This window comes from Podarcis muralis, chromosome 18 (assembly GCF_964188315.1).
Source record: "Podarcis muralis chromosome 18, rPodMur119.hap1.1, whole genome shotgun sequence".
NCBI classification, from domain to species: Eukaryota; Metazoa; Chordata; class Lepidosauria; order Squamata; family Lacertidae; genus Podarcis; species Podarcis muralis.
Genome location: NC_135672.1, coordinates 11,636,466 through 11,652,572, shown reverse-complemented (window position 1 = coordinate 11,652,572; position 16,107 = coordinate 11,636,466). Strand labels below are relative to the sequence as shown.

Below are 16,107 nucleotides of genomic sequence, written 5' to 3'. Positions count from 1 at the left end.
ATGCACACAAAAAACAAATTTTAACACAGACAGTAAGTATCCATCCAACCCTTTCGCAATTTCCGTATTTACCCTTGAATGTTGCGTATTCCTCGCCAATACTATTCGATAAATCCGTCATTTTAATCTATTTGTTTTGATAATTCACTCCGTTGCTCATCTTTCAAGCCCTGCTCGAATTCATAGCAGTTCTTTGAATACCCAGTAAAAAGTGTCCAGTCCTCAGTGAGTTTTTCCGTCTCTGATCTTTGCTGTTAATAAGTCCCAGCAAAGGAAGAACGGATATAAAAACTTACAGAATGTGCAGAAATGGCAAAACCTAGAGATTGGAAGGTCTGGGGAGAAGAACTGGGAAAATTGGGGAATCAGGTCCCCCCTGGTTTTTTCCAAAGCTGTTTTTTCCAGGAACAATTGGGGGGGGGGTTGTGGAATATTCAAACTATATCAAACTGGTTTTTTTCAATTTCTATGGGGGAAAAGGCTTTTCCAATTTCCCCGGGTTTTCCCCAGGTCTTCCCCTCTCTAGCGAAACCTTATTGGAAGAGTAAGAAATCAAGATAAACTTTTTTATATATAAAAGAACGGAAACGGTTTATTGACCATTTACAGACAAATTGTAAACAGATAAAAACCCTGGTGGTATTATTGTAACAACCTGCAGTTACATAAGAGTATATATAGAAGTGTACATTTGGTTAATTTGAATTTGAATGTGTTATTATTTACATAAGAGTATATATTTAAAGATTAAAAAATGAGTAAGTTAAGTTGGATGCAGAAAAGAGGGGGAAGGGAGTTTTAAAAATGTCCAAATGACTGTAAAATCAATGAAATGTAGATTATCAGAAAAGTGTAAGTAAAAATGTATTTAAAATATTTTTGCTGCTAATAAGCTCATAGCATTTGGCGATAGCCGGCGTTTGGATTGGAAGCTGGGTGGGGCAGAGACCACTCACTGCTTCTTCATGTAAATGGTGCTAGCCAGATAACTATGGAAAGTCTACAAAGATAACAGGAACTCGACAAAAACCCTCCCCGTCTGTGTCATCCCCAGGAACCAGAATTCAGAGGCAAAAACCACCCCAATTCCCGGTTTCCACGAACGGGATCCCGTCCCCCAACTCCGAGAGCAATGGGAGCACCCGCCGAGCTTCCATGATGTCACAGCAGGGCAGCCAATCACGGCGCCCAGAGACCTCCCCAACGCTTCTGCGCCATCTACTCACAGGGCCGCCTCCGAGAGCTGCTCTTTGGTCAAGTTGAGCGGGTGGTTGATGGCCGTGATGCCGTAACGCGAGGGGTCGGCCCCGGCAGGTAGGCTCGCCCGCAGGAGACCGTTGTTCGCCACGTTGACGAAGGACACCATGGCGTGCCAACCCTTGTTGTTGAACCACACCTGTGGGCAGGATAAGGTAAAGGGACCCCTGACCGTTAGGTCCAGTCGTGGCCGACTCTGGGGTTGCGGCGCTCCTCTCCCTTTACTGGCCAAGGGAGCCGGCATACAGCTTCCGGGTAATGTGGCCAGCAGGACTAAGCCGCTTCAGGCGAACCAGAGCAGCGCACGGAAACGCCGTTTACCTTCCCGCCGGAGCGGTACCTATTGATCTACTTGCGCTTTGACGTGCTTTCGAACTGCTAGGTTGGCAGGAGCAGGGACCGAGCAACGGGAGCTCACCCCGTCATTGCGGGGATTCGAACAGCCGACCTTCTGATCAGCAAGTCCTAGGCTCTGTGGTTTAACGCACAGCGCCACCCAACGGGCAGGATACCACATTATTATTATTTGTTAGTGTTTAACACTGTGTTTCGCCAACATCAACGTCATTGGACTGGCCATGTTGTTCGGACGCCCGATGACCGTCTTCCAAAGCAACTCCTCTATTCCGAACTTAAAAATGGAAAGCGTAATGCTGGTGGTCAGCAAAAGAGATTCAAAGATTCTCAAGGCAAATCTTTAAAAATGTAGTATGAACACTGACAACTGGGAAACACTGGCCTGGGAGCACTCCAGTTGGAGAACAGCCTTTACCAAAGGTGTCGTGGGCTTTGAAGACACTCGAACTCAGGACACAAGGGAGAAACGTGCTAAGAGGAAGGCACGCTTGGCAAATCCACACCGGGATCAATTCCCACCCGGAAACCAATGTCCCCACTGTGGAAGGACGTGGGGATCCAGAATTGGCCTCCACAGTCGCTTCCGGACTCACTGTGAAAACCGTGTTTATGGAAGACAATCTTACTCGGCTACGAGGGATCGCCGAAGAAGAAGAAGAAAACATGCGGAAGCACACCTTCACATTCTGACGCGTTCTCAGCCCCTCAACGAAGCCACTGAGGTTATTCAGAAGTCTGTCGAGAGCGCCCCCCTGTGACGGGAGGGGGAAAAAGATCACCGTAGGGCTTAAATAGATCACCGTAACAACTTTCGCTATTCATTTGTTCAATACATGACCCCCAAATCAGCTCCTAATCATCAAACAATAAAGAAGGAAGAAGCCACCGACAAAGAAGATTGGGAAAACAAAAAACAAAATACCGAACTATGCAGGTCATAGTAGATAATTTGAAATCCAAGAAAGAAAAAGGACATTCATTTTTTTATATACAAAAAAGGAGACATGTTTAACGCATACCATGCAAGCTTTGTGTACAGCTTTCTACATGAGCTGAACTTCTAAAAGTGACTTGTAACTTTTGTTTTTAATAGACTATTGTATTTTAATATTCTGTTGGAAGCCGCCCAGAGTGGCTGAGGAAACCCAGGCAGATGGGCGGGGTATAAATAATAAATCATTATTATTATTGTAACAAGATGAATAAGGTTTAAAATTAGACTGTTGAGAATATAAGACTATACGGACGTGCGTGAATAAGTATAAAATAAGGGAGCCAGGAGGGGGAGTGGAGGGAAGTCAATTAAGATTTCTGGTTTAATTATTTGATTGTAATGGGGCTTTGTTTTTGTTTTTTTGTTATCATAAAGTTAATAAATTGTATACAGTGGACACTTGGGTTACGAATGTGATCCGTGTGGGAGGCATGCTCGCAACACGCAGCGCCACGTCTGCGCACGCACAGGGCATGATTCTGTGCATGCGAAAGGGCAATTTAGTGTTGCGCATGCACGAGTGCCGAAAACCCGGAAGTAACCCGTTCCGGTACTGCCAGGTTCTGCGCGGTGCGCAACCTGAAAACGCGCAGCCTGAAGCGTCTGTAACCCGAGGTATGACTGTATATTAAAAAAGAGATTTAGGATCACGCCAGCAGGTCTTCCTTCCTTCCCAACCGCTGGCCGAACCTCACCTCAGCGACGACGAGCCGGTCGCGGATCACTCCTGCGACGGCGGCCACCTCCGACGGCGACGGCAGGGCCTGGAAACTGCGTGCGCCCAAAGAGAATCCGCCATACCTTGCGAGGGAAGAGGGAGGAGAGGTGTTAGCCTTGCAGGGGGAGGGCAGTGGGGTATCCCCCCCAGGAGATGAGATATCTGGGCTGAGATGGCCACTGGCTCCTAGGCTCGTACAACAACAACCATCTTTATTACGGTCCAGAGACCCAACAAATCATTACAAAGCAATGCACAATTCATACAGCCCACCTCCAGGTTAAACAAGCATTTTGTCCAGAATATAGGGATCATTGGTTCTTGCAACCACCGATAAAAACTTCGCCACTGCTAATGTTCTAGAGGTTGTCCGGTCTTCCAATAGGAACCTGACATAGCGAGCCTCTGATTTTCCCGGGAAAGGGACCAGCAAGGGTAGTATCAGTTCAGCCCTGGCTTGCTCATATTTTGCACAGTGCAACTACCGTATTTTTTCGCTCTATAAGACGCACCAGACAACAAAACGCGCCTAGTTTTTGGCGGTGGAAAACAAGAAAAAAAAATATTCTGAATCTCCGAAGCCAGAACAGCAAGAGGGATCTCTGCGCAGTGAAAGCAGCAATCCCTCTTGCTGTTCCGGCTTCTGGGATAGCTGCGCAGCCTGCATTCGCTCCATAAGACGCACACACATTTCCCCTTACTTTTTAGGAGGGGGAAAGTGAGCCTTATAGAGCAAAAAATACGGTAATTGTGTTTTATGGAGTCGATGTCTTGAGCGCACGAGCCGAGTCTGTCCTCTTAGGGAACTCCTCTCAACACTGCAGAAGGAAAGACGTTTAGTCTGGCTTTGGTGAAAAGCCTTCGATAGTTTGGTACTGTCAGGTTTTTAATGTAAGGTGTTAACTTAAAGACATGCCCATATTGTACTCCTACTGCCAGCGGACTACAGACTGCGTGTGATCGAGACCCTAGGCTCATATAACATCAAGACGACCACGGTCTTTGCTCAATCTCAGGTGGGCGTCTTTCGAGACGCCCTGGAAACTTCCAGTTACCAAGCCAGGAAAGGTTCGAATGAATGAACGCCGCTTACCGTTGCTCGTTGACCCATTTTTTAGTTCGCAACCTACAAAAAGAAGGAAACAATATCAAAAGTGAGTTTGTGGAGAAGGAAGAAGGAAGGAAAAGGAGGGGACATTTTATCACATGTGGTGGGATTGTAAGGTAATTTTAAAAATCTGGGAAATGATATACAACGCATTGAAGAAAATGTTCCATTTAACATTTGTTAAAAAACCTGAAGCATTTTTATGAGGGATTGTAGGGAAAGATCTGCCAAAAAAAGCTGAAAAACATCTTCGTGTATGCGACAACGGCCGCAAGAGTTCTAATAGCACAAGGATGGAAGACTGAAGAAACCCCAACTAAAGAATCATGGCAAGAAAAATTGATGGATTATGCAGAACTGGCAAAACTGACATACAAGCTACGGGACAAGGATAACTGTGACTTTTAAGATGAATAGGAACCCTTTACAAAGTATTTGAAGATGCAACAAAGCGAACTGGACTCCTTGGCTGGCATTGAATAAACATTCACAAACTTTTTGTTGATAATAATCAACTAAATAGTTTGAGGATCTATACAACTGTGTAACATGCAGAAAACAGCATTTCTAGAGAAATCAAAGACTGGAACTGAGGGAAGTCGGGGGGTGGGTTCTGTGGGGAGAGGGAGGAAAAATGGGGGGGGGGGAATAAGGATGATATGTTTCTGGATAATATGGTTTGTTTTAATTTTGAATAAAAGGTTATTTTAAAAAAAGAAAGCGAGTTTGTGGTGAGCTTAACACGAGCCAACAGAGTTTTTAAACCGAACCACGGGTTATCGGCTCAACACGCTGTGGCCCAGTTTGCATGCTGCAGATCCCGAAGCAATTTTGATGAGTGTGTGTGAGAAGAGCGATGTGTCGCCCACGTACCCTTGACGGATGACTTTTGGGTATGTCTTCACTAGGTAATCGGAGATGTTCCTGCCGGTGAGGTTCTGGAGAATGTCACCCGTGTTTCTCTGCATCTAGAACGGGGAGGTCGGATAGGTCACCAAACCTGCGTCGTTGCAGCCTATTGCAGCTGACGTAGAAAGTCAGTCGGAGGCTGTTCATACCTAGAGAGTTTCATTTACATCTCACAGAGCCGAGGAGCAAAGACCTCCAGCCGCCACCCTTCCAAGAGGGCGGATTTGCAATTCAATACCTCTCATGTGATCTAAAGTTAAACACTCACATGTATAGTAGCAGAAAACAATGGTGAATTATCAACTCAACTTAGAGCTCAGAGTCCCTTAGAAAACAGCAGTTATAAATAAGAATAATAATTTATTATTTATACCCCACCCATCTGGCTGGGTTTCCCAAGCCACTCTGGCCAGCTCACAACAGATGAAAAATGGAATAAAACACCACGCATTAAAAACTTCCCTAAACAGGGCTGCCTTCAGATGTCTTCTGAAAGTCAGATAGTTGTTTATTTCCTTGACATTTGATGGGAGGGCGTTCCACAGGGAGGGCACCACCACCAAGAAGGCCCTCTGCCTGGTTCCCTGTAACCTCACTTCTCGCAGGGAGGGAACCGCCAGAAGGCCCTCGGGAGATGGACGCCGGTGTCTGGGGTGGACGATGGGGGTGGAGACGCTCCTTCAGGTCTACTGGGCCAGTTAGGGATTTCAATGTCAGCACCAACACTTTGAATTGTGCCCGGAAACGGACTGGGAGCCAATTTAGGTCTTTCAAGACCGGTGTTATATGGTCTTGGCGGCCGCTCCCAATCCCCAGTCTAGCTGCTACATTCTGGATTAGTTGCAGTTTCTGGGTCACCTTCAAAGGTAGCCCCACGGACAGCGCATGGCAGTAGTCCAAGCGGGAGATAACCAGAGCATGCACCACTCTGGCCAGACAGACTGCAAGCAGGGAGGGTCTCATCCTGCGTACCAGATGGAGCTGGGAGACAGCTGCAGTGTCTCGTATTTCATTTCCCATTTCAGTGTGAATTAAACCAATTATACTTAACGCCAGCTTTTCATCAAAGTGGGGTAGGGGTGTCAAGCTTTACCTGAGGAGGGGGCAGCCCCCCGGCCGCTTCGGGGCAATCCGGGAGCATCTTCCGGGACTTCCGGGAGCTGCACACGCAGTCCGGGGATGGGTTGGCCGAAGTCCAGTTGCCGTTCTCGAAAAACGAAGCCAGGGCCGGCGACACTTCCGGGGTCACGAAGCCTCGTTCGTGGGGCCCTACCGATGGGCAAGGAGTCTTCCTAGAGCCCTCAAGGCAAGCAGCAGGTTATGGGGGGATGTGGCCCCAGGTTAGTGGACCCAGGGGTGCCCATTTGAATAAAATATTGAGGTGGGGGGTCAGGTAAGCCACACCCCACATAATCAATCACAGGGCAGAGCACGCACACACACTATTTGAATGGCAATGCCCATCAACTTTGGGGACCCCCTCAAATCATCCCTAGCTAACAGGACCAGTGGTCAGGGATGATGGGAATTGTAGTCCCAAAACATCTTGCGGGCCAAGTTTGCCTATGCCTGGTTAATAAATAAAGGTAATTGTAAAGGGACCCCAGACTATTAGGTCCAGTTGTGGCTGACTCTGGGGTTGCGGCGCTCATCGTGCTTTACTGGCCAAGGGAGCCGGTGTACAGCTTCCGGGTCATGTGGCCAGCAGGACTAAGCCGCTTCTGGCAAACCAGAGCAGCGCACGGAAACGCCGTTTACCTTCCTGCCGGAGTGGTACCTATTTATCTACTTTGTACTTGGATGTGCTTTCGAACTGCAAGGTTGGCAGGAGCAGGGACCGAGCAACGGGAGCTCACCCCGTCATTGCGGGGATTCGAACCGCCAACCTTCTGATCGGCAAGTCCTAGGCTCAGTGGTTTAACCCACATCGCCAGCCGAATCCCAGGTTTAATAAATAAATATCCTTTATTAGGCATAGCAAACCACGCATTATCAAACAGGCACCGTATGCGAATTGTACAAAATACGAGCTCAACATAACAAGGTCAGATCTTTAACTCCAGAGAAAATCAAATTGCCTAAATACTACATTACAACACTACCGCATCACCGATCAATTAAGAACCGCTAAAATCTCTTTATAATGGCCCAGTCTTTCTACATGGACAGCACTCAAAAATTCAGCCACTATTCAATTAATTTGATCATTCCTGTCCGAGAGCAGTTGGCAGCGTAGAATTTAGCCTATTGAGTTGTAAGGCCTCTAATAATTGTCTTCTGGCGTAAATGCCAAAATCACAAGAAAAGAAAATGTGCTACGAAGGATCAAGTTCCTGTTTACTACATTTGCAGAGATGCTCTGATTCTGGGAGAGCGAAATATCTTCCTCTTATTATCATCGAGGGAAACGTATTAAAGTAAGATTGATGTTACGATGGAAAATATTGAGAAAAACCAATAAACATTATTATAAAATAACAAACCTACAGGCCAAGGTGATTATGGAGGTTCAAAATCCAGGAAACAGATTAAATCTATGCCTGGTTTAAAGGCTGCTCTGCGAGGTACTCACAGATCCGGACGATCCCTCACGCACTTGGTCCCAAAGCCAGGTTCACGGAGAAGAGATTCGAGGAGCCGGGAGGAGACAAGATCGCCCCTGGAATCGTCACTGAGCGGCGGGGAGAAGAATGAATGAATCTTTGTTTGTGTCAGCCGTCGGCCAAAGCGATAAAACAACAATACGATATACAAAGAATAGAAATAAAAAGTCAATTATATAAAATACATTTTGGGGTTTTGAATCAATGGTCAAATGGTGGACCTTATTCTGACTGCCCCAGCGAAAAACCTTGCCACCTTTGCTGTCACCTGCTCGTCTTGATCTGCCAAGAGAAAGGACCCTGGGGCAGTGGCTGGGCGATCCGGAATGGACGATAAAAGAGGGGTGATAATCTCATTCCTCAAGTCTTTACAAAGAGGGCAAGCCAGAAGGGCATGTGCCGCCGATTCGGGACTGCCGTCTCCACAGGGACGTTTTTCATTTGGGATCTGTTGGAATCGTCCCTCAAGTCTTTGGATTAGATGATGAGTCTTTGCAAATTGTGTTTCTAAAGGAGCTTTTGTTATTGGCCAATGCCAAGGTGTTTGCAATATTTTGTAATGGATAAAGTTAGAGCTTAATAATTACTTCACTATTAATATGCTTCTTAATTGTATTTCACTATTAATATGCTTCTTAATTGTATTTCACTATTAATATGCTTCTTAATTGTATTTCACTATTAATATAGGTAAAGGGACCCCTGACCATTGGTCCAGTCGTGGCCGACTCTGGGGTTGCGGCGCTCATCTCGCTTTACTGGCCGAGGGAGCCGGCGTCCAGCTTCCGGGTCATGTGGCCAGCAGGACTGAGCTGCTTCTGGCGAACCAGAGCAGCACACGGAAACGCCGTTTCCCTTCCCGCCGGAGCGGTACCTATTTATCTACTTGCACTTTGACATGCTTTCGAACTGCTAGGTTGGCAGGAGCAGGGACCGAGCAACGGGAGCTCACCCCGTCCATCGCAGGGATTCGAACTGCCGACCTTCTGATCGGCAAGCCCTAGGCTCTGTGGTACCCACAGCCCCACCTGCGTCCCATTTTAAGTTAGAGCTTATTAATTATCTCACTATTAATATGTTTCTTAACTGTATTTCACTATTAATATACTGGGACGCCGGTGGCGCTGTGGGTTAAACCACAGAAGGTCAGCGGTTCGAATCCTTGCAACGGAGTGAGCTCCCGTTGCTCGGTCCCTGCTCCTGCCCACCTAGCAGTTCGAAAGCACACCAGCGCAAGTAGATAAATAGGTACCACTCCGGCGGGAAGGTAAACGGCGTTTCCGTGCGCTGCTCTTGTTCCGTGCGCTGTTCTACCTACATTCTGAATGTGCAAACGGCTTTACATGCCCATGAGGTCCATCAATGACCATATAGCATATATTCAACCCAAAAAACCAGCGACAATTTGTTGCTGGCAAAGGACAGCTGGACATATAAAGGGCCCCGTTACCTTCAGGAGCTTAGGGCCTCACCAAACCTAAATCTGGCCCTGGTTCTGAGACGCACCTGACGAAGGTATATTGAGGTCCGTACATCCAGGGTTCGAGGCGCAGAGGGGGGTACTTGCCGAAAGGGGGTACGATGAGGCTGAAGAGAAGGGCGATGCAGACGAAGACCGCCGGAAGCACAATCTGCAAAAGGAGGGAGCGGGCAGATCAGTGGCAGGCAAATGGTAGAATATAACACTGGTCCTGAAGGACTTACATTGGCTCCCAGGACGTTTCCGAGCACAATTCAGAGCTGACCTTCAAAGCCCTAAATGGCCCAGTATACCTGAAGGAGTGTCTCCACCCCCATCGTCCAGCCCGGACACCGGGGTCCATCTCCCAAGGGCCTTCTGGCGGTTCCCTCCCTGCGAAACATGAGATTACAGGGAACCAGGCAGAGGGCCTTCTTGGTGGTGGCGCCCGCCCTGTGGAACGCCCTCCCGTCACGGGGAGGAGAGCCATTACAGCTCGGTCGCACGGAAGCGCCGACAGGCCCTCTGTCCGGGATGCTTTAGCCTTTGCAAGGGGGTTGGGATGGGTGACCTTCAGGGTTCCCCGTTCCAACTCTATGATTCTGCAGCCAACCCCCGAGAGAGACCCCCCAGCCCCCCACCCACCCTCCCTCCCTGGCCCACCCTCCACCCCCTTCCAAACCCAGACGGAAGAGGAGTCGGGCGTTATACTTGCGCAAGAAATCCCCTAGTGCTCCTGCGGGCGTACAGAAGGCGCTTGGTGAAGAGGGCGCGAAGTTGTTGGCGCACCAGCGCCCAGTCCGTCAGCTGGCGGGAGGGCTGGACCCCCATGCCCCTCAAGAGGTCCGTCTCCTTGGCTTCTTCCGCTGCTGGAAAAAAGGGAGAGAGGGAAGCCGTGAAGCCGAAAATCCGAAAAAACCCACTGTCTAAGATAATGCAACCTTCTTTATTGACAAGCTGTGATCAAAACTATTCAACACCATTGCAAATCAGTGATTTCCTTATCACATGGCTCAAAAACCCCTTGTGGACATTCATCTTTCCGTATATTAAATAAGAGTGCCATCCGTACCAGTTATGTCCTCAAGATCTAACACATCAGTGTCTTTTAATGCAATCCATTCCTTTAGCCATACCAATCCTGAGGCCTCATAATATAATTCCAAATCTGGGAGCGCAAATCTTCCTCTCTCCCATTTGTCTCTCAACACCTGACGCTTCATTCTCGGTTTATTTCCGTTCCAGACAAATCTAGCTATTTCCCTTTTCCCATTCCTTGAAACATTTCAATTCTCCTAAAATTGGTATTGTTTGAAACAAGAAAACCGTTTTGGGCAAGATCTTCATTTTTACTAGCGAGATTCTTCCCCAAAGGGAGAGATGGAGCCTGGTCCAATTTTCCATATATTTTAAAAATATCTTTCCATGTTTTAATGTAATTGTCTTCATACAGATTTATGGTTTTAGTTGAAATCCAAACCCCCACGTATTTGACCTTGTTTTTGATTTCCAAAGCCTGTTCTTTCTTGCAATTCAATTTTCGCTTCCTTGTTGCAGTTTTTGCATGCATACACAATTTTATTTTCGGCAACTCTGGCCCAGTCAGACCTAGCAAAAAGAGGCTCCTGGTTTCCCCCTATTGTCATTTAAAACTTCTTAATTAGTTCGTCATTTATCATTTCCCATTGAGCTTTTTTTGCAAAGCCACCACACGTTAATAAAAGCACCATCCGCTCGTTTGCATTTCCAACATTCCAAATTTCAAAAAATTACGCTGGAAAAATGTTCTCGGTTGCAATCGAGGTTATCCAAACCCCCTCATTACAAATCAGGTTCGTTATCAAAATTTTGCAGACTTTTCAGCCGTTTGATAACTTGCATTTTCGGCCGAATATCGCCCAATTTGCAATGGGGGTAGTGGAATAATTTTGATTGCAACTGTGATTAATCGATAAGCGATTAATGGATGTATTGCAACCACCAGCGCATTTAACTGCATTTAGCATGGCGTTCTGACTGCTGTAACCTGAACCCACGACCTTGGGGCGAAGGACAGGATTAATAATATTGTTCATAATAATAATCCTGCCCCAAAGCTTCTTTTTTTTACCTTTCTTGAGTCCTTTGACTTAAGCGTAAAGGTGGAGGAAGGAAGGAGAGAAAGGGAGAGAGAGAGAGAAAGAACAGAAGGAAGAAGTTAGATGCATCTCAAGCCCTCCCTCCAGGATTCGCACCCAGGACTTCCTGTACGTTGAGAAGCAAGGGGGAAACAGAAAAGCCGTTCTCGTTTCAACTCCCCAATCTATTCTGTGCGACGCCACACCTGCTCTATGGCGCCATTTTGTGTGATGCCACCCCCCCTTCCATGGCAGCCATTTTGTGCGATTCGACACCTGCTCTATGGCAGCCATTTGGTGCAATGCCAGGCTACCTCAGTGGCCGCCATTTTGTGTGATGCCAGGCTACCTCCATGGCAGCTATTTTGCATGACGCCACACCTGCTCTATGGCGCCATCTTGCGTGATGCCAATTCCCCCTCCATGGCAGCCATCTTGCGTGATGCCACACCTGCTCTATGGCACCATTTTGTGTGGTGCCACCCCCCTTCCATGGCAGCCATTTTGTGCGATTTGACACCTGCTCTATGGCAGCCATTTGGTGCAATGCCAGGCTACTTCAGTGGCACCCATTTTGTGCGATACCAGGTTGCCTCCATGGCAGCTATTTTGTATGATGCCACTCCCCCTCCATGGCAGCCATTTTATGTGATGCCAGGTTACCTCCATGGCAGCAATTTTGCATGACGCCACACCTGCTCTATGGCAGCCATTTTACGTGATGCTACCCCCTCCATGGCAGCCATTTTGTGTGATTCCACACCCGCTCTATGGCAGCCATTTGGTGCAATGCCAGGCTACTTCAGTGGCAACCATTTTGTGTGATGACAGGGTACCTTCACGGCAGCTATTTTACATGAAGCCACACCTGCTCTACGGTGCCATTTTGTGTGATACCAGGTTGCCTCCATGGCAGCTATTTTGAGTGACGCCACACCTGCTCTATGGCAGCCATTTTACGTGACGCTACCCCCTCCATGGCAGCCATTTTGTGTGATTCCACACCCGCTCTATGGCAGCCATCTGGTGCAATGCCAGGCTACCTCAGTGGCAGCCATTTTGTGTGATGCCAGGCTACCTCCATGGCAGCTATTTTGCATGACGCCACACCTGCTCTATGGTGCCATTTTGTGTGATGCCAATTCCCCTTCCATGGCAGCCATCTTGCATGACGCCACAACTGCTGTATGGCAGCCATTTTGTGTGATTCCACACCCGCTCTATGGCAGCCATCTGGTGCAATGCCAGGCTACCTCAATGGCAGCCATTTTGAACAACACCACACTTATTCTATGGCAGCCATTTTGTATGACGCCACTCCCCTTCCATGGCAGCCATTTTATGTGATGCCAGGTTACCTCCATGGCAGCAATTTTGCATGACGCCACACCTGCTCTATGGCAGCCATTTTGCATGACGCCACACCTGCTCTATGGCAGCCATTTTGTATGACGCCACTCCAACTCCATGGCAGCCATTTTATGTGATGCCAGGTTACCTCCATGGCAGCAATTTTGCATGACACCACACCTGCTCTATGGCAGCCATTTTGCATGACACCACACCTGCTCTATGGCAGCAATTGTGTGTGATGCCACTCCCTTTCCATGGCAGCCATTTTCTACGACGCCACTCCTCCTCTAGGCTGGCCCTTTTGTGACTCTCTCAAAAAGCAAACTGTGCCCGCTGTTGGGGAATTGTTAGAATTCCTGCTCCGCGATTGCAGTCATGGGATTTCTGACTATCGCATGACGGTGTATGTTTTGACTCCACAGAGTGGAAAGTGACGGAGACAGGATTTTTGTGTTCTGTGAAGTGGAACTATTGTACTTTGTTCTTTTTTACTCTTTGCTGTCTGATGCTAGAGAGAGAGGGAGCCATGTTGCAGGGCTCCGCTTCTGTTTATATGCAAATAAAGTAGATTAGCCAAAATGCTGAGGTCTGTCACGCAAACTGCACAGACTCTGCAGATCCCTAAGTGTGCTGATGTCTGTCGGCATCGGTCGCTGCGATGTTTGGGCAGAATAATAATAATAATAATAATAATAATAATAATAATAATTTATTATTTATACCCTGCCCATCTGGCTGGGTTTCCCCAGCCACTCTGGGCAGCTTCCAACAGATCACTAAAATAAAATAACCTGTTAAACATTAAAAGCTTCCCTAAACAGGGCTGCCTTCAGGTGTCTTCTAAAAGTCTAGTAGTTATTTTTCTCTTTGACATCTGGTGGGAGGGTGTTCCACAGGGCGGGCGCCACCACCGAGAAGGCCCTCTGCCTGGTTCCCTGTAACTTGGCTTCTCGCAGGGAGGGAACCGCCAGAAGGCCCTCAGGAGATGGACCTCACTGTCCGGGCTGAATGATGGGGGTGGAGACGCTGCTTCAGGTCTACTGGGCCAGTTAGGGATTTCAATGTCGGCACCAACACTTTGAATTGTGCTCGGAAACGTATTGGGAGCCAATGTAGGTCTTTCAAGACCAGTGTTATGTGGTCCCGGTGGCCGCTCCCAGTCCCCAGTCTAGCTGCCGCATTCTGGATTAGTTGCAGTTTCCAGGTCGCCTTCAAAGGTAGCCCCACAGAGAGCGCATTGCAGTAGTCTAAGCAGGAGATGACCAGAGCATGCACCACTCTGGCCAGACAGTCTGCAGGCAGGGAGGGTCTCATCCTGCATCCCAGATGGAGCTGCCCTGGACACAGAACTGACCTGCGCCTCCATGGACAGCTGTGGATCCAAAATGACTCCCAGGCTGCACACCTGGTCCTTCAGGGGCACAGTGACCCCATTCAGGATCAGAGAGTCCTCCACACCTGCCCGCCTCCTGACCCCCCAAAACAGTCCTTCTGTCTTGTCAGGATTCAACCTCAATCTGTTAGCCGCCATCCATCCTCCAGCCGCCTCCAGGCACTCACAAAGGACCTTCACTGGTTCCAATTTAAAAGAGAGGTAGAGCTGGGTATCATCCGCATACCGGTGAACACCCAGCCCAAACCCCCTGATGATCTCTCCCAGTGGCTTAATGTAGATATTAAAAGCATGGGGGAGAGGACAGAACCCTGAGGCACCCCACAAGCGAGAGCCCAGGGGTCTGAACACTCATTCCCCACCACCACTTTCTGGACACGGTCCAGGAGGAAGGAGCGGAACCAGTGGTTTCGAAGCTGCCGAACGCTCAACCAGGAGGGAGAGAACATGCCAGTCGGGCATGTGTCTCCGCCAGGGTCCTACTCGGGAGTAGGACAAGCTCCGGACACAAAAACGGTTGGCCAAGCCATAGCGGCGCACCGGTTCCAGAAACACAAATCCATTGGCGCTGCGGACAAGTTTCCACCCTGACCGGAGGGCAGCGATCCCGTCGCGGTGCGGACCTGAACCGTGGCTGATATCCTCCAGTGCCCAAGCCAAGGGCAGAACAAAACCGACTTTCTCCAGAACCTTCCGGCACTTTTCCGACTTTTTCCGGAACCTTCTGGAACTTACCAGGCTCGGCATCCGCCACTTCCGAATCCTCGCTTAGCGTCCGCAGGGTGTAACCAGAGGCCGGCGTGGACGTCCTGAGGTCGGCAGGGGCCGCCTCCATGTCTCCTGCCCGGGGAAAAAAGAAAATATAACCCAGTTGGGGAAAAATTGGAAAAACTGAATATTCTCCAAATTGAAAATTCGGGCAAAGTTGTGATTTTTGTTGTTGATGTTGCACTGACAGATAGACAAGACAGCTGGCCTTCACCTTACCTGCGACATCAACATTGGTGTCTTCTGCCACTTTCAAGAAGATCTGGAAGGAAAAGCAAAGTTGCGATGGGATCACAGGAGCTATTGCAGGCACCACAAAATACCCATTATCACAGACAGGAAAACCGATGATGTCTTTAAAAGAGGACTGGATAACAATACAGATTTAAACCTTTGGGAGATTTAAAACTGACCGCATGCCACTTACAGAAGGAGAATTATCTGAAAACGATTCCTAGAGGGTATCTGATTACGGTAGTTTTGCTAAGATATGTGTGGGAAATGTAAAGAAATGCAGAGAACCGTGTTTTTTTTCATATGTGGTGGACATGTAAAAAGAAGAAGAAGAAGAAGAATATTGGGAAATGATTTACAATGAGTTAAAGAAAAAGGAAGGTTTGAAATTTACCTTCCCAAAAAGACCAGAGTCCTTTTTTACTGGGAATAAGCCAGACAGAAATACCCAGGTGTTTGCAGATGTGCCTCCGTCACGGATTACATCCGCAATCCGAGGTTCCACTGTATTGTAATTATATTATTAGCCTGCCGTTCTGTTTATTATATTATTATTAAATTATATTATTAGCAGGACGCGGGTGGCGCTGTGGGTTAAACCACAGAGCCTAGGACTTGCCGATCAGAAGGTCGGCGGTTCGAATCCCCGCAATGACGGGGTGAGCTCCCGTTGCTCGGTCCCTGCTCCTGCCAACCTAGCAGTTCGAAAGCACAAAGTGCAAGTAGATAAATAGGTACCACTCCGGTGGGAAGGTAAACGGCGTTTCCGTGCGCTGCTCTGGTTCACCAGAAGCGGCTTAGTCCTGCTGGCCACATGACCCGGAAGCTGTACGCCGG

General features: G+C 48.2%; 1 protein-coding gene across 2 annotated transcripts in view; it reads right to left on the bottom strand.

Moving 5' to 3' along the window:
• Positions 1-16,107, bottom strand: part of LOC114588678 (phospholipid-transporting ATPase ABCA1-like) — a 55,724-nt gene that overhangs the window by 17,313 nt on the left and 22,304 nt on the right. Inside the window, exons 20-30 of one of the 2 annotated variants that reach the window (XM_077921771.1) lie at positions 15,256-15,298; positions 15,004-15,108; positions 10,117-10,274; positions 9,453-9,577; positions 7,916-8,014; positions 6,437-6,635; positions 5,308-5,402; positions 4,420-4,452; positions 3,304-3,409; positions 2,292-2,366; positions 1,227-1,396 (exon numbers count right to left, since the gene is read on the bottom strand). In XM_077921771.1, the coding sequence (XP_077777897.1) occupies positions 1,227-1,396; positions 2,292-2,366; positions 3,304-3,409; positions 4,420-4,452; positions 5,308-5,402; positions 6,437-6,635; positions 7,916-8,014; positions 9,453-9,577; positions 10,117-10,274; positions 15,004-15,108; positions 15,256-15,298 (1,208 nt within the window). The remainder of the gene's footprint in view (positions 1-1,226; positions 1,397-2,291; positions 2,367-3,303; positions 3,410-4,419; positions 4,453-5,307; positions 5,403-6,436; positions 6,636-7,915; positions 8,015-9,452; positions 9,578-10,116; positions 10,275-15,003; positions 15,109-15,255; positions 15,299-16,107) is intronic. The other variant, XM_077921772.1, reaches the window with a different exon arrangement.